General features: G+C 48.5%; 7 protein-coding genes across 7 annotated transcripts; 2 read left to right on the top strand and 5 right to left on the bottom strand.

Annotated features, from left to right (window-relative positions):
• Positions 1–442: 442 nt before the first annotated feature.
• BU24DRAFT_418371 (RTA1-domain-containing protein) lies at positions 443–1,985 on the bottom strand. Its single transcript, XM_033526961.1, has 2 exons — positions 1,309–1,985; positions 443–1,257 (listed from the first exon to the last, which is right to left on the bottom strand). Exons 1-2 carry the CDS (start codon positions 1,493–1,495, stop codon positions 506–508), a joined length of 939 nt encoding a protein of 312 aa, XP_033387156.1. The 5' UTR covers positions 1,496–1,985; the 3' UTR covers positions 443–505.
• Positions 1,986–2,465: 480 nt separating this feature from the next.
• Positions 2,466–4,202, top strand: BU24DRAFT_430904 (uncharacterized protein; the record flags this gene model as incomplete). The annotated part of the gene is made up of 2 exons (XM_033529841.1): positions 2,466–2,534; positions 2,817–4,202. The coding sequence occupies 2 exons, from the start codon at positions 2,466–2,468 to the stop codon at positions 4,200–4,202; spliced, it is 1,455 nt and encodes a 484-aa protein (XP_033387155.1).
• A 188-nt stretch (positions 4,203–4,390) lies between these two features.
• Positions 4,391–6,159, bottom strand: BU24DRAFT_418368 (NAD(P)-binding protein). Its single transcript, XM_033526960.1, has 3 exons — positions 5,655–6,159; positions 5,393–5,598; positions 4,391–5,309 (listed from the first exon to the last, which is right to left on the bottom strand). Exons 1-3 carry the CDS (start codon positions 5,672–5,674, stop codon positions 4,501–4,503), a joined length of 1,035 nt encoding a protein of 344 aa, XP_033387154.1. The 5' UTR covers positions 5,675–6,159; the 3' UTR covers positions 4,391–4,500.
• Positions 6,160–6,766: 607 nt separating this feature from the next.
• Positions 6,767–9,033, bottom strand: BU24DRAFT_105594 (uncharacterized protein). The gene has a single exon (XM_033520747.1). The coding sequence runs from the start codon at positions 8,925–8,927 to the stop codon at positions 6,879–6,881; it is 2,049 nt and encodes a 682-aa protein (XP_033387153.1). The 5' UTR covers positions 8,928–9,033; the 3' UTR covers positions 6,767–6,878.
• Positions 9,034–9,190: 157 nt separating this feature from the next.
• On the top strand, positions 9,191–9,841 carry BU24DRAFT_458548 (DUF866-domain-containing protein; the record flags this gene model as incomplete). The annotated part of the gene is made up of 4 exons (XM_033531645.1): positions 9,191–9,228; positions 9,290–9,470; positions 9,526–9,648; positions 9,698–9,841. 4 exons carry the CDS (start codon positions 9,191–9,193, stop codon positions 9,839–9,841), a joined length of 486 nt encoding a protein of 161 aa, XP_033387152.1.
• Positions 9,842–10,017: 176 nt separating this feature from the next.
• On the bottom strand, positions 10,018–11,856 carry BU24DRAFT_439248 (MFS general substrate transporter; the record flags this gene model as incomplete). The annotated part of the gene is made up of 5 exons (XM_033530293.1): positions 11,580–11,856; positions 10,827–11,526; positions 10,503–10,759; positions 10,277–10,459; positions 10,018–10,226 (listed from the first exon to the last, which is right to left on the bottom strand). The coding sequence occupies exons 1-5, from the start codon at positions 11,779–11,781 to the stop codon at positions 10,018–10,020; spliced, it is 1,551 nt and encodes a 516-aa protein (XP_033387151.1). The 5' UTR covers positions 11,782–11,856.
• Positions 11,857–12,449: 593 nt separating this feature from the next.
• BU24DRAFT_385509 (glycoside hydrolase family 5 protein) lies at positions 12,450–13,866 on the bottom strand (the record flags this gene model as incomplete). The annotated part of the gene is made up of 3 exons (XM_033524881.1): positions 12,450–13,151; positions 13,199–13,550; positions 13,616–13,866. 3 exons carry the CDS (start codon positions 13,864–13,866, stop codon positions 12,450–12,452), a joined length of 1,305 nt encoding a protein of 434 aa, XP_033387150.1.
• Between the last annotated feature and the right edge of the window lie 2,871 nt (positions 13,867–16,737).

Genomic DNA, 16,737 nt, shown 5'->3' with positions numbered 1-16,737 from the left:
TATAATGAATATATAAGTATAGAGCTGTAAAATCATTGTAGTCGTTTGATCTGATTGTGTTCTTTTGTTACAGTTTGATCATATCCCGAGCTCTGGGATCAGTCCTTAATGTCCTGTTCATGGATGGTGTTGTCCGAACGTCGGTAGGTTATTTGTTGTTCCGATATAGGCATGCAGATGTATGCATTGTCCCTCGCAATGCATCACACAGTATCGTGAATTAGGAGAGATCCTGAGTTACCTGCTATCGTATCGTGGTATGGTCAAAGTATGCAACTAAAGATCAAATAGAGGAGACCGAGAACGTAAGAGAGGGAGGCAGAATCAATACATATGAGCGAGCACTTTAATACCCGCGATCGATAGTTATACATTTCTGCTCCATTTCTACCCAAATTGATAAAACCCCTATATTCTTCTATTCTTGTAAATATTGTCTAAATAAAGAAGCGCCATGTATGATGTATCGAGCCAAGAAAGGACGATAGTCTACCCTTGAAGAAAACTATACATGACCCGAGTACCTCCCCTCATCTGCATTCGCTCGATCCTTCCCCTGAGACACGCCCCGTCGACCGTCATCTAAAGCGATAGCCGATGAATCAGTAGAGTACGCCGACTCCAACTTCTGCTTGATCAAGATAGCCAAATCGCCCGGGTGAACCACATTCATGCTGACGGCCACCGCCAACATCAACACAGCATCAAAAACATACAAAAACACTTCCTTCCTTAGGAGCTCTCCATTATTCCCCTGAAGATACTCAACAACCCTAAACACACTCCTGATCAATATGAACGTCGACGTGAGATAAAGCACGTAGATATGCTTCTTCCACACGATATGCTTCGGCAACTTATTCAAATGCGCGCGCCCCCGGTACTGGAAAACCGCGGACGTCACGACGAAGAACCCGAAAAAGAACAACTGCACGAACAATCCGCCGATGATCATGTTCTCGCCCTTCTTCATGTTCCCGGGGTTCTTGTCCGCGGACGACATGACGCCTCCGCCAGCGCCCTGGATCACGAAGCTGAGGACGTCGCCGCCGACGAAGATCTTAGTGAGCCAGGTGCGGCGGATGAGGGAGAACTTCTCGCCGTCAGTGAGGAGGATGATGCGGCCAAGGATCATGTAGATTGTTGCGGCGAAGAGGGCGGGGCCGAGGAGCAGGAGGAGGGTTTGGATGATGTAGGCGTTGCGGTCCCATTGGTCTTGCGAGGAGAGGATTCGGCCGATGTAGCCAACGAATTCGACTATTTGGATTGGTTAGATAGGGTGATGAAGGAGGAAGGGGATGGGCTTACAAAGTGCGCCGATTATGAAGGGCGTCATGAACCAGGACTTCTTTCTCCATGTTTGCCAGATGTGAAGCAGTGAGCTTATGCCGAATAGAGCGACAAATATGGCGGCTGCTGCCAGCGAGGGCGCATAGCGATAGTATACAAAGGCATTGGGGTCGTCAAGTGCTGGATGGTGATCTTTTGAGACCATGGTTGTGAATTGGATCGGTGGAGTTGAAGGAACGCTTTGCTACCACAGCGTGGAAAGAGAAAGAACAAAGAATGGAATGTGAAGTCAAGAATCTCTGTATCACAGGATGCGATTTGGATATATGCAAAGGAATTATGTGCAGGAAATAATGAGAGAAAAGAGGGATGATGGTGTTGTGGATTGTCCTACCTCAAGAAGTCGGTCATGGCGCAAATGCTATATAGTAACAAAGTCTCGTTCTTCACAGTCACTCATTGGACGACGACTTGTATACGACGATGTTCAGCTTCCGCGCATTGGAGGGTTTAGTGTACGAGACGAACGTACGCGGCGTAACCGCAGCAGAGTGAGACGTACAAGATGGTCTATGATTGGCATCTGAATAGATAGGTAAGTTCCACAAATGTACTATTAAATGGAATTTGTTCAAGGCAGAATCAGGACGAAGGGCGGACAACACCGGACGACAATTGATGTGAGTCTGAATGAGCCAACGCCTGGCAGAGAGTATGAGGCAGAGCAACAGGGCAGGCCTTTATTCCTAATGAGATTGATGAATCGGAAACTTCTAAGAACGGGAATTGTGGGTAGCGTGAGGTGGGGTTTCCGGTGCTAAACTTACGGTAGCGTATTCACAGCCAATCAGAGATCGCTAGGAACGAGGATTCCCTGATTAGGTTAGGTGAACGATTAACGACATGGATGGTTTTCGGGTCGCGTAACGTCAGTCCATGTGCTCTTGATGGCACATGGATAATTCGTGGCACTCCGCCACGCCCCTACATGTAATAACCAACGTCCCTTAATGGTCTTTGTCGTATACATTCCTTCACGATTCGTCCGTTCCTCTCCCATACAAGAATTACATCGTCCCTCTACTCTCTGCGACGCCTCAATTCTCCCGGCATTTTACAGGATTTTGTGGCATATCCGTTTCGAGGTTCGAGGCCTCATTGGTACGGTACCCAGAATGTCGACAAGAAGAACCCATAACAAGACAAGGCTAGGATGCGGCCAATGTAAGAAGAGGCGAATAAAGGTACTGCCATCCCACTTGCTCTTGTCTTTTCCATGTTTGTAGCACATGCGTATCTCAGAAATTGCATAGCAACGCACCAGTGCCTCTTGAGATTTCCATCATATAGAAAGGCACCACTCGCAAGTCCTTCTTGAGCCTTCAATGAACATGTACCCTTGAGCACGTATTCTTGTGTGCATCTTCTTTCCACATGACATTGTATAACAGGGTTCTGGGGATTGGGAGGTCCTCGAATTGCCTAGAATGGTCGTATTGTATGTACATCTACTAATCATCTAACAGTGTGACGAGACACACCCAACATGTAATAACTGTGTGAAGAAAGGGTTTGATTGCAGTTTTCTGCTCCTAGCACCCTCCACACGACTCACCACCTCCATCACATCTCGCCCGATCACAACCCCAATATCATCAACTTCTCCCACGTCAAAACAACTAGCACATATCAGTCCTTCGCCCTCTAGATCATCGACAGGATCGAGTCCCTCGACGTCAGACTCACAAAATGATGGGCTCTCTATGATACCCGCACCCAAACTCTTACCAGGCATCCAACTCAAAGACGTCTTCACCGAATTCCGCGGCCAACTAGCCAACTACCATGAGCTCCTCCTCGGCCAATACAAAGAGACAACCTGTCTCACACTGGCGACCGACGACCCAGGAAAGTCCGCCTGGCAAGTCTACGTCCCACAGATGGCGAACGAGCACAGCTTCCTAATCCACGGCATCTTCTCCGTGACCTCACTCCACCTCTCCCAGCTCCACGAAAGCGCCCCAGAGCGCGAAAAACTCCGCAACATCGCGGCCGACCAAATGAACCGCGCCATCGCGCAATTCCGCCTCGAACTCGAAAACATCAACAAATCCAACGCGCCCGCCCTCTTCGCCTGCTCGACCCTCACCGCCGTCTACTTCTTCCGCACCTCCGTCGTCGACCTCGAAGAGGTCCAAGCCGCCATCCCGCCTGACATACCCGACCCGCCGGTGAGCGCAATCGACAAGTCCATCGACTCGATTATCCGCACCTTCTGGGCTCTCCGCGGCGCGCTCAGCGTCCTCGCTCCCGGCTGGGAATGGGTCGTCGACAGCAAGATGTCGCCGGTATGCCATCGCACATGGTGGCCTGAGCATCGACTTCCCGCGTCCGCGCGCGCTGTCGAGGAAGACAGACGGCTCGCACAGCTGGAGAAGCTCTGGACGAATCTGGGGAGGGGGAACGAGATGGAGCATGATAGTCTGAGCGCAGCGCTGGGACACCTGCGGAACACATATGCGCTGGTTTCCATGCTGACGGATCCTGAGATGGAGTATCCGACGATGAATTCACCTGTGCCATATTCAGTGGACGACACGACGGTGGGAATGTTGAGGGATCGCGCGGCGATATTGGTGTGGGCGACGAGGCTGTCGAAGATGTTTATCCAGATGGTCGAGACGAAGCGGCCGGAGGCGTTGGTTGTTACAGCGCACTATGCGGTGCTGCTGGGGAGGGTGAGGAATGTGTGGTGGATGGATGGGCTAGGGGCGGGCATGCTGAGGGGGATTGCGATGGCGCTGGGGAGAGAGAACTTGCATTTGATAGAGTGGCCCGCGCAGGTTTTGGGGGTGGATGTTGAGAGTAGGTTTGGATTGGATCAGCTGGCGGCTTCGATGAGGGCGATTTGATTAATGATAAGGTTCATCAAGAGGTTCACCAGGACGGGGATTCATGACAATATCTTTCAAAGGAAATATCAATTACCTAGTTCTTTGCATGGCGTTGCGCAAAATCATTTGTTTTCTTTTGCATTCAAACTGTCCAGTAAGGCACTTGCATAGCACCACAGTCCTCTGGATCCAATACATCTAACAATGCCTAAACCGTGCTTCGTGGTTCTCAGGTTAGTTTCAGTATATCGTACGGTAATTAATCTGATGACTCTGAAAATTTCGTGAAAAGAATTCAGAATACCTATACAACACACTATCCCAGCCTCTCTTTCTCCTCTTTCACAATTGTCTCAATCTCCTCATCAAGGCTCGATCCCGCTGGTTTCCACCCCAAAGTCTTCTTTGCCCTCTCTGCCCTCCCTCGACTGTTCAATCCCCAACTAACCGCCTGGAACCCAGCCTGCTTGAACGCCTCCTCCTTCCCGAGACTCTGCTCCTTAACCTCTTTCAAATACCCCAACTCCACTGCCTTCCTCCCCATCTTCCTCGCCAACTCGGACCAAACATGATCCCCACTCTCCACAAGGAAATAGCCCTTCTCCCCCCACAACTCCTCGTCCTTGCTCCCCTTAACCGCCTCCTCTGTCAACTTCACAAACACCTCCGACAAATCCGCCACATGCACGTGATCCCACCTTGACTTTCCAGGCCCGATAATCGGCACCACCCCCGTCTCGAGAATGTACTTCGCCAACTCATACGCCTGCCTACTCCTCGCGTTCGAAGGACCCCTCCCCTTCCCGTAAATAGTGGGCGGACACAGAATCGCCGTCCTAACCTTCTCCGCCTCGCGCGTACCGGCTTCCAGCACGATCTTGTCGACGTTGCGGTGGAAAGCGTCGTCAGGCAGACTGGTGAGGTCCGACACGCCGCTCCAGTCGTTGTACGGCGGGGAGTCGTTCCAGGTTCCCAGGCGGTCGTCAGACCGCTCGTCGTACCAGCAGAGGATACCCGTGCCGCCGGTGTGCAGCCAGTACCCGGGGCGGGAGGCCGTGTGTCCGGATGAGAGGCCTTTGGCAATCGCACGGGCGGCGCCTTCGTGGTCGGAGGCGTCGGCTGTGTCTGTCGTTTTGCGTTAATCGGGAAAGAATTTCAGAGAAAGGGAAACGGAAGGATGGAGTATGTGGGAAAGAGGAAAGACATACGAATCACGACATCAGCGTCCGCCGCCTCTCTCTCCAATATCTCCGCATCGTCGAGCGTCCCGACGACAATTCGCACGTTCGGAAACGCTGCCTGCACTGCCTTGCCCTTCTCTTCTGAGCGCACGAGCGCGGAGTAGGTGTATTCAGGATGCTTGTTGTAGAGTGCGTACAGTGCGTCGCCGCCGATGTAACCTGTCGCTCCTGTTCTGTGGCTCGTTAGTGGATTGTATGTTGGGGGAGGGGAGGGGGAATGGGGACGTACATGAATATTTTGGGCGACATGTTGGAAGTATTGTTATTTTGAATTATTTTCAAGTCGGGGATTAATTATATGTGTTTGTATGGTGGTGAATGCAAACGATTGGTGAACTTGATTGGTAGGTTGGTAGTTACAGGTACTCGATAGTTAGCCCCAACAGCAAGAGAACCCTATTCTTATATGCTCCGTTGCAATTGACATTTATAATTTATAATCAATGATCTCAACAAAGGCATTTAAACTACGAGAAAACCCTGAATTACGTCAAAACAATACAACACATAGTCCGTAGCTACTCGTATTCTGTTTCACGTCCCCTTGCGGCGCATCTGATCGACACGGGGTTTTTTTCTTTTGTACGTTGGATTTGTAATGTGTTTTTGGTGGGTCTTCGTTTGTCATCTCGCAACCGCTACAGGAGAGAAATGGGAAGGAAAGAAGGGAGACTTCTGCTGTTGAGGTGCGACGGGATATGAATCCCGGGGGATGTTATTGTTTGGAGGTGCTGGGTTGTCGATGACGTTGGGGTGAGGGGATGGTGGGGGAGCGTAAATGTTTAAGCGGAGGGTTGTGGTTGTGTGGTGGGGATGATGATTTAGCAGCTACTTTCTATAGAAATTGAGGAAGTTCGATCTAAAGAGACAGGAGTTTACAGCTGGATCTGATCAGGTCAATTTTTTGAACGTGGTGAAAAGGTAATGATTTGCATTGTTACTATTGTGTTGGTACATAGTTGGATGGCTTGATCAAAATGCTTCTCCAGCGAATCGTGACTGGCGGTTGGTCGATCACCAACTACTCATTTCCTGTCTATGATCTTACAATGATATTGCAGGCATACCATACAGTACTACGCCGTCTAACTACTGCTCATGTTTCATCAGAATCTACCCAAGGAAAAAATACCGTTACGCCCAATGGATGCCGATGCCATGCCGGTGTTTGTATACAGGTGGAATACAGTAGTTTGTATGTAAAAGGCTGTTGGGTCCCTTTGATGTAGGACCCTGTGATATTGGAATCCTATGATGCTGGATCCCCCTACTATGTTGCAAAATTCTGGCTGAAGCTCGTTTCTTCATCGCAAAATTGCCAACCTTCCGATTGAAAACGCCATTTCGGTCGTCGAGGGTCAGAACCTCGTATGGGTTGGTGATAATAATGTGGAAAGATCCCTTATATAGATCTTGTCATCTAACGATTCCGAAAGTACGAGGGCTTCTGGTCTTATTCTGGCTCTTTGCTTTCCGCATCGCTAACCCTCCGTCTCATACCAAGCTCATGCTTAAGCCAGGCTTGCCATAGTTCTTCGGGGTCTTGCGTCTCCTCGCTGCTTTCAGGCAAAGGTTCACTCGTCTCCAAACTCGCCTCCAGCTCAAGCGCGCTTTCCAGTTCTGCGTCACCAGACTTGGAAGACGCTTCAGGCTTATCCGGTGACGCATCAGGTGTGTCCAGCGGAGGCGGGCGGTCCAACATGAAATCCGTCATAGCAATAAGAATATTATCGGCTGTGAATGCTGGTACGTGCACTTCATTGGTACCGGAAACCCTTTTGGCCATGTCTAAAGCATTCGAGACGATTTGTTTCCGGTCAAAGCCATAGTGAACGAGTTCTTTGAGAAGTGAGTTGAACGCAGCGGTTTGGCCTGCTACAGAGCATAAACTCAGCATGTTTGCGTATGCCTTCGCCACGTGAGATTTCTTAGCACCATCTTTGATATAACTGATCTCGTTCCAGATGTATAGGCCGCCATTGAAGTCTTTCCTCTTAATACAATCGACGAGGAAGTGTGTGAGTCCCAAAACATCGAGGCCCCAACCGTCTTCCTTCATTTCATAGTAGATATCCATGGAGCGCTCAAACCCTGCAAATCTGAGGGCACCAAACATCAGAGAATGGAAGACCAAAGGCGACGGGTGAATCTTTTGGAACACCTTGGACCCTTGGCGCACTAAGCGTTGCTGACCGGCCTCATTGATATTAATATCTGGTCTGGCAAGAGTTAAGGCATCCCCAAACCCGCGCATTTTTGACACAAAATATGAAAACTTGTCAGCCTCGCCGTATTTGGCATAATGATGGAGAACATTGGCGCAAGTAACTTCATTATGGCGAATCTTGCAGGTCTCCAAAGCCTCGAGCACCCTATCAACCAGTTTTGGTGCTTTCCATCGTGAAAAACCAGATACTAGTAGGTTGAATGTTTGCACATCAGGTGCTGCTGAAGATATAAGCAGATTGTGCGATATCTTGAGTGTAGCCACGGCAAGAGCCTTTGGGTCTTGTACCTGATCCTTTTGTTGGAATATTTGCTTTAATGATGCGTTCATGTTTTTACGGATGGAGTGAAAATCGCCGTCACTATCTTCTTGGTATTGAGGAAGTCCGGAAAAGGCCAGGTGGTGCTTGGTGCGCATCTCTTCACTCGTTGCAATTCTTTCAGCCGAGGTGACTTGCAATTCAGCAAGTGCCTTCTCCAATCCCTCTATTGTATGCATGTAATCTTGGTGGGTATCCTGTCCAGTCCTCAGTACCTCCATTAACGAAGGTGCGTTGTCCATGATGATATTATCGTCAACTTCGTGGGCTCGCGTTTTCGAAATGAGGGAGCGAATCAATAGGCCAACGGAAACTTCTTGAATTGCCAACTTTTTGCTGGTTTGTCTTCTTCGTAATGCGGTCCGGCGCATGTGGTCGTATGCCCACAAAGATTGGGGAGGGAGATGGTGGCGGACGGCTTTAAGGCCAGTATTGACCGGCCATTCTAGTAATGGCGCGCCTGGCCACCTGGAGTCGAAGCGTAAGATTTCCCATAGGTCGATAGGAGCTTGTGAGGGTTCCGCATCTTTCGAATGCTCATGAGCAGATGAATCCTGTGTGATGTTGACACCAATTGTCTGTGTAACCATTGAAAGATCTACACCATCTCGAAGGATTTCTTCCAACCGCATGTGTCCAGTTGGATTCAAGTTGATCTCGATCTCGTTCTCTTCAGGCCCCAATCCAGGTAAGGAAGATTCTTCCGTCTCCGATTGTAAATTGGCGAATGCATTGTCCCATTGCCGATTCCTTGCCTGTTTTGCGCGGCCATCAATTGCAATTCCTGCAGCAAATATCGCTGTGTATATGAACGTAGAGGTAGGTATCTCGATTAGCCGCGGTCGTTGGAGGGAATTTGCTGTTGCGCGCTGCGCGATTGCCGTCGCTCGGGGGACGCATGAGGTGCCTCGACAGGTTCCCAGGTTGCGCGTTGCCTGGGACCAAAGCGCTTGCATTTCTATCGAGACATAGTCCCACTACTTGCTATATCGAATGTTTCGTCGAATCGGTCGCACAATTGGGGAGATAGAAAGTTTCCTGATGGCGTGAAATTCACAGGAACTATCATTCGATGGTGCCAAGATTGCTGACTACGCACATTTCCAGCATAACGGACCCCTCCCACCTCCGTAGCTTCCCCGCGCAGAATCGAAGCTTCGAACGAACTGAACCCACAACCTCCGCACTGATCACTTTCTCCTTGATATCCATTGCCAACATGGTACTCGCACTTGCTGTGATAGCTGAGCTCAATGGGTACGTAGAATATTAAGGCTGACAGTGATATTTCCACCAATTTGTACTAATATATTCCTAGAGTGACAGACCTCCGACCAAATGATACCGAAGAATCCCCCTTCTTTTATACCTTCAAGGTCCAATGCACTTCCTGTCGCGAGACACATCCCAACTTCGTCACTATGAGTCGCTTTGAGACCCACGAAGTTAGCGGCAGTAGAGGCGAGGCGAATTTTGTCTGGAAATGCAAGAATTGTAAGGTTATTGCTACCCTTCCCTGTGTAGCACCAGCGGATCACTGATTGAAAGGTTTAGAGGGAACATTCCGCAAATGTCAAGGCTGCGCCAGCTTCATATCCACAATCAGATCCCCCAAAGACCCAGAACATATTAGAGTTCGACTGCAGAGGTCTTGAATTTGTAGAGTTCAGAGCTGATGTACGTTGACGAAGGAGCAATATGTTAATGCGTGCTGAGAACAATTTAGGGTGAATGGCTCGCTACTGGACTCGAATCGAATACGAAGTTCTCCGGTATCGATCTCAATGAAGGGGAATGGTTCGATTATGACGAAAAGGCAGGGGAGGAGGTCAGCATCACGAATGTGAAGTGGGAGGTGCGAAGAGCATGAGCTCTCGTTACACCATCCTACTGGAAACGAGCACGATGAGTAATTCACAGTGCAATGAGGATCGTTTCAAGGGTAGATCTCCAGCGTGATCATTAGATTGTTCATGCCACTAGCTTGGGGTCCGTCCTTAGGTTCAACAACAATACGACTATATTCATCGAACGGAAACGATGAAACTACTTCCTCTCTTCGACATGCTCAACGACCTCACCAACAGCCTTATCTTTAAGATTGAGAACGTCTTCTTCATCTGCTCTCTGTGCAAGTGCCATTCGCTCTCTCTTCTTCTCATCCCTTCGATAAAGATACTGGCCTACCAGGAAGAAGAACCACGTGAAGAAGACGAATGCGATATTCACAGAGTAACCCTTTGTCCATCGTGGAGCTATAGACTAGTTAGATCTGCTGGTAACTGGCAATTCAGGGCAAACTTACCTTCAAGAACTGGGAATACAGTGATAGGATAAAATGAGAACACTGCCCATCCAGCAGTCAACATTGCGCCAACAGTCACTGCACGTGCTTCAGAATCATCTCGGAGCGCCATATTGATGAATGGCATCAATATTGGCGTAACCGCAGCTGAGGTCCCTAGAAGATAATAACAAGCAACTTTGCCTAGTTAGTATCGTGCGGACTTCGTGCTGGGGGCATTACTCACAGTGCAAGCCTTTAGGAATAACCCATACCAACAAAAGGATATTGGCTATCATATAGATCGTCTGAACAATAGAAAATATGGCCCACAGAGGGTATATCATGCACAGTGATGTTGCTAGAAGAGCGGTGATGACAGAAACACCTTGAGCACCGGTCGGGATGGTGTTGATTTGTGGGATGGAGTATGTGCCGAATTTTGCTGTTTGGTCCTTGAGCCATAGGGCCATCTGGCCATGAGGATATGAGGACGATAGGAAGCTGTTATCAATGTTAGATCTCCGAGAACACTTGCGTATTGTCAACCCAGTCACTCCGATTTACTCACAATGTGTATGCCGTAACGCCAACGTAAAACTCCCATCGCCTCAAGGTCCGCCGAATCACGCTCCAGTCCAATTTCCGACTTGGCTCAGTACCGATTTCGGCAACTCTCCTTCTTGCCAGCATGTGCTGGTCCTCAGTCAACCACCATGGCTTCTTACTTGATGGTAGCCCCGGGAATATCAAGTAGCCTGCGAATGCAATTGGAAGTGATATGACACCGTCGATAATGAACAACCACCTCCATCCAGCCATTCCTCCTACTCCATTGAGGTTCTTGTACGCGGCCGCCTGCAAGTAGCCACCGAACATAACGGCGATGTTGTTCGATACGAACCAAACGCCAGTCCGTTTGAAAACTTCTTCAGGTTTATACCAGGATCCAAGTACGTATGTGGTGCCAGACGCAACCGGGGTTTCCAGAAGACCGAGGAGGAATCGAGTACCGTAAATGTCGCGCTCGTTGCGCATTTGCGATTGACAGAACGTGACGATTGACCACAGGACCTCCATGGTCGGGAGGTAGTATTTGGCAATTTTAGGCCGAGAGAGGAGCAACAATGATGGGATCTGGAATACCAAATATCCCAGGTTGTAGAATGTTCCAAAAAGGGAGTACTGGTTGCCGTTCAAATGGAGTTCTTCTTTCATGCCGGAGACGTATGCATTGTTGATATTTGACGAATCCAGCCATTTGAGGAAGACTAGGTGTAATTGTTAACAAGCAGAATCGTCTTCTCAAGGAAGCAAAACCTACACATGAAAGAACAGAACGTCAACAAGCATGCGTCCATCTTGCGCAGAAGCTTTCGTTCTTCCTCTGGATAATGCTTCGGGTACCATTCCCAAAGATACATCCACGCCTTCCATGGTGAACGTTTGGGCGCCTCTGCTGGAGCAATGGTGTTCGCACCGCCAGTTGCTGCTGCGGCAGCATTCTCATTGCCTTGTGAAGCCATATCAGAGGGTGCGTACTGGACAAATCGCAATAAATGCAGACGTTGGATTTCAAAATCCCAGAAAATCTGTCCACGACCTGGCCGTGTGTTCGAACAGCATCGGTCCACCCTGTCTCGCAATATGTATTGCAGGCATATCTGCCCAGCAACCAATCTATGTTTCTAGGCTCGAGCCATTAGCATCGCGAAGCGGTGGCCGGGCATCGGTGCATTTCCCCTTTGAGAAAGCCTAGCGGTGGTTCGATGCGGAGTGTGGAGTGCGGGGGTGGAAAGAGGCTATTGTCCCGGAGGCCAAGAACTCCGCAAGTCGGAAGATTTTCAGTTTCACGGGCTTGTGATGTCTTCGAGTCATGGTGTTATTGTTTTCACAAACGAGTAGGATTAAGCATGGTAAGCACGAAAAAACAGGTTGTTTGTACACTAGTCTTGCATCTAGGATCGAAGGGCTATGTTGGCATCGTCCTCCAACAATTGACACAATTGATCCTTATTCGGATCACTTTTTGCGTGAAGGATTGCTCCTGGTTTTTATTTGACTATTGCTATTCATAGATCCATCGTCCAGCACAGTCAGGAACAACGAACGGGAATTTCAATAGATGCTAAGTATGTCGCGATGAATTCATTGTCATTGTATGTACATGAGCGAATCTATGCTATCATCCAAATCAAGCATCTAGAGCTGCAATCATCTTGTTCAGACTGTTCTCGACCGTAATGGGAGACCGCACGGCAGACCAGTCATAATTCACCAAACCCCAGAATTCCTCCAAGCCTTGGATAGTATTAGGCGTCCTGTTGGGCCTGGTCTGGAGGTAGAAGCTGCCTGAAAGCTCCCAATGCATCCAACTGACTTGCCAATCCTCAACCATCTCAATTGTGCAGTTGTTGTATGTTGTCTGTTTCCAATACGTTCCGTTCTGAATGAAGCCCCATTCCGACAAAACGAGCGGAAAGAGGTGCTTGGTCTGCGGGTTTGACGCGTCAAGTGCTTGGAATCCCTTCGAGTACCATTTGGATTTGAACGTATCACAATTGTCTTGAGTTGCTTCAAAATCGTACTTGTGAATCTCGAGGACAATTTTGTCTTTCCAAGCAAAGTCATCCGGATTAAAGACTGCAGTCTTGCCCTCGGTTGCAGTGCCACTGGTTCCATTCAAGGTTTTGCCCAATGGAATGGGGTCAATGTAGGTGTCGTAAGAGAGTCCCGAGAAGAATACCAAGGCGTCTTGGTTGGCCTCATGGACTGCTTCCGCTGCTGCGGTCATATGAACGTACCAAGTGTACCAATCGACGGGCTCTGCGTTCTGAGCGTTGCGCAGCTCATTGCGCAGACCGATTGAAGAGAACGTTGGCCAATTCTGCTTGGCCTACTTCAATTAGCACCTGACAATTCAGTAATAAGTAGGAGTCATACATGTTCCGCCATCCATGCTAACCCTCTCTTCCATTTCTCAACATCGAAGTACTTCTCCCCAAACCAGCCATTGCCATCATTCTCGCCGCAGCACCAGAATGCTTTCGAAACATGATTGTCAAGATGGATAATCACATTCTGTTTCGTCAACTCTTGAGCGACTGCATCCCAGATTTCCAACCTCGTAGTCGATTTGGTGAATTGTGGATTCTTTTCAAGGATTTGGTCTAGGACTATTGTTCCGTTGGCTTCTCCAAGGGCATTCAGAATGCTTTTCTCCAATGTTTGATTTGTATTGTTACTAAGGATGTCGTCTACCATCTCGATTGCGAAACACAATCGAACAGAATTTCTGCAATCATTACTTAGCAGTTGCTCTCATTCACTATCAAATGCAAACGATGGTTGCCGACTTACAGCCCGAACTTTGGGAACCAGGACACAATCTGCTCAATTGAAGCATGTTGAAGTCCTTCCGGTATCATTGCCTCTTGGTGCCCCGGCCAATTCGTTGCTTTGAAGTGGAAAACATCCCCATTGCTATCGAGGATGTCTCTCCCTTTCGTAGACAGTGGGAGAAGTGAATCGACAGAGCGAGCCGAAGTAGTCGGTGCTGCCGAAACACTAAGGCCGAACCACAGGCCAGAAAGAATGTTTCTATACAACATTTTCAGTAACTATCGAAGAGTAGTTTACTAGTTCCCCGCAACTAGGGGGCGTTTCTACTTTTATATTAAACCTCCCACTTTCCCGGAACTATCTAATCAATTCTAGGATAGTGAAGCGTCTTTCCCCTGCTCGCGTCTAAACTGGCGCCAAGTGAACATCGGCTGCGCATTCACCCGTAACAGTTCAATTAGAGTTCTACACAATTGTTTGCGGGATCAATGATCGTCCCGCTGCTTCGACCTTAAAATACCTATTTCTCCACCAGCGGCGTTCAATTGGGCCTGGCGGGGCCGAGAAAACCATTTGTGATCAACAGCGCAAATGTCATGTTGTTCGCAGCGCACATGTATTGCAATACCGTAGATCTGAACATTTATTACATACGTACTCTTGTGGATTTTTCACTGTATAGTTACCTGGTTGTAAACAGACGAAGGGATACACTGAGACTCATGCGAACAATCTGCTTCTCAAAAACTGATACCCGTTGGGACACCTTGATTGGAGCGACTACAGATGCTCAAGAATCATTGGTCAAGGCAGCCATCAACTGCAGAGTTATGTAGCGCTGTGCCTCACGCACGATTGCACTCACACTCATCAGTCTTCAATCGTTATCAGATTATCTAAATAGTGCAATCACAACACCCTTCAAACAATGTCTCAAGATGCCAATGTGGGTTTGTGATTTTGAAGGTTGCTCGAAACCTGCAGACCGCACAAGTGGCTGCATTCTATGCAAACATCATTCTTGCTTCTTACATGCTCAAATGCCTTTCCACGAATGCCCTCCATGGGAAGTCTGTAGTCAATTCCTCATAAAACAAGCTCAGTTTGCCTGATACTTTGGTAGGATGCGGACCTTTACGACCCTGCTGCGCGGCAAGCAAAGATGAGGGAAATCGAGTATTTGATCAGTAGAATCAATACGGATGCTCTTGCTGCACGCGCGAGTGAGCTACGAAATGGGATTCGCTGTTCCGTCCCTGATTTTCGGTATGATAGAGCGAGCCGAAGCTCTGTCATGGGTGGTATGAACTATCACATCGACATTGTCTTTGAAGATGGCGTCGTTTGGTTAGCACGCATTCGCCGATTCAATGCTACGTCTCCGCCAGCTTGTTTGCGCGACCACATTTTCAAGAGTGAATTCGCAACGATGAAGTTTCTTGAGAGAACTACTGTAACTACACCAAAAGTGTTCGAATTAGCTCTGGAAAGCCCCGAAAATGCTATCGGCGTTGGGTATATGCTTGTTGAGAAGATGGAGGGCAGGTCGCTTCGATGGTCACTTGCTTCCCCCAAGCAAAGAAGAAAAGTCGCAGAACAACTTTCAGATATCTTCATTGAACTCCGGAAATATCCTTTCGAAAAAATGGGATGCCTCGGTACTTCTAGCTCTCAACGTATCGGCGCATTTGCTTGAGAGTCTCTGACCGACTTTTACGGCTCCCAGATGTTACCTATAGGCCCATGTTCTTCACTCCAGGAATATCACTCATCGTCAATCAAGCTCGTGCTAGACCTGATCATACGAGAAGAGATGTACTCCCAGAACCCTGTCGACGCGTATGTCATTCACCGGTTTCTCCTCGACATCATTCCTTCAATTCTTCCCTCCCAACGAAATCCTGACAAAGCATTCTTTTTGAAACATGCCAACGACAAGGGCGACCATATTCTCGTTGACAACGACTACAACATCACTGCCATCATTGGCTGGGAATGGGCCCATACAGCGCCGGAGGCAATCGCTTTCAACTCGCCCGTAGTATTCCTACCTGTGGGCGAATTTTATAACGGTATCAATACATTGGAAAAGGAAGAGGAGGTTTTGGTTGAAGCTTTTGAAAGAAAAGGCGAATTGAGCCTTGCGAAGGCTGTGCGAAACGGGCGATTACAGCATCGTTTTGCGTTCTGTTGTGGATATGATTTGACTGATTGCAAAGGTTTCCTTGGACTTTTCAAAGGGTTAAGAGATGCAGTGAACATCGATTCAGGACTGGAATGGGATGAATGGAAATCAATTCCAATGGATCGCTACCAAGATGATGATGGATCAAAGCATCTACTTTCCCGAGTGGGTGTCGTCCCTCTGGAAACTGCTAGAATTCAACCTATTACAGTACTTACGATACTATTTCCTAAGTAAGTTTAAAACTTACTATTACCTTGGCCAGGAATGCATATGTTTATTATCAGGATATGGGCTTTTCTGAGCCACCCAATGCCGGTTGTGGAGAGTTATTGGGTTTACCGTTCAAGTGCATTCCCCGGTTTCCAAGGCCTTCACAGATCGGTCAAAGTTCCACGAACCAGGATATATCCCATGCTCTTTTGTCCACCAAGCAGTCCACGATACCCCAGCCCAGATAGTGATATCACAAGCTCAGAACTGCTCCGATCAACCACGTGTATAGGGTTTGCCGTAAGGACACTACCTCGTAGGAAGCGGGGGTATATCATCGGGGTATGTGAAGTGCGATTGGTGCTTCTCCGTACGGAACCTCTTCCGACGCAGTGTTAGTCTGATAGACATATCCTGACAATGTGACTTCATTGTTATTGATCGCACCCATAAGCCCGAAAGTAAAGTTGACTAGGCCGCGGATACGTTGCGTGAATATGGCAACGCGCCGACAGCGGGCAGCGCAGTAATGGAGATCCCGCTCTTTAGCCAGATACCCCAACGCTAACCACAACTGGTCCTGTGAATTGCCAACTTGTGGGGTCTCCTCCGATGCCCATGGCCATGTCGACCTGACAAACACTTGTAGATGAAGTGATGATAGGACAATCCTTCGTGAATGAAAGTTGGCTCATACTCGTGGGGAAATTTCTTCCACCAACATTAGAAGTGCTGACTGAAC

The sequence above is a fragment of the Aaosphaeria arxii genome (assembly GCF_010015735.1).
Source record: "Aaosphaeria arxii CBS 175.79 unplaced genomic scaffold BU24scaffold_2, whole genome shotgun sequence".
In the NCBI taxonomy this organism is placed as follows: Eukaryota; Fungi; Ascomycota; class Dothideomycetes; order Pleosporales; genus Aaosphaeria; species Aaosphaeria arxii.
This window is presented reverse-complemented; position numbering and strand designations above follow the sequence as displayed.

Excerpts from the sequence above, each read along its gene's own strand:
- BU24DRAFT_105594 (XM_033520747.1), bottom strand. The coding sequence starts at position 8,927 with ATGCAAGCGCTTTGGTCCCAGGCAACGCGCAACCTGGGAACCTGTCGA.
- BU24DRAFT_418368 (XM_033526960.1), bottom strand. The coding sequence starts at position 5,674 with ATGTCGCCCAAAATATTCAT. Across the intron at positions 5,599-5,654 it reads ATGTCGCCCAAAATATTCAT|AACAGGAGCGACAGGTTACA; the intron begins GTACGTCCCCAT and ends AACGAGCCACAG. Across the intron at positions 5,310-5,392 it reads GGACGCTGATGTCGTGATTC|ACACAGCCGACGCCTCCGAC; the intron begins GTATGTCTTTCC and ends GCAAAACGACAG.
- BU24DRAFT_418371 (XM_033526961.1), bottom strand. The coding sequence starts at position 1,495 with ATGGTCTCAAAAGATCACCATCCAGCACTTGACGACCCCAATGCCTTT. Across the intron at positions 1,258-1,308 it reads CTTCATAATCGGCGCACTTT|TCGAATTCGTTGGCTACATC; the intron begins GTAAGCCCATCC and ends CAATCCAAATAG.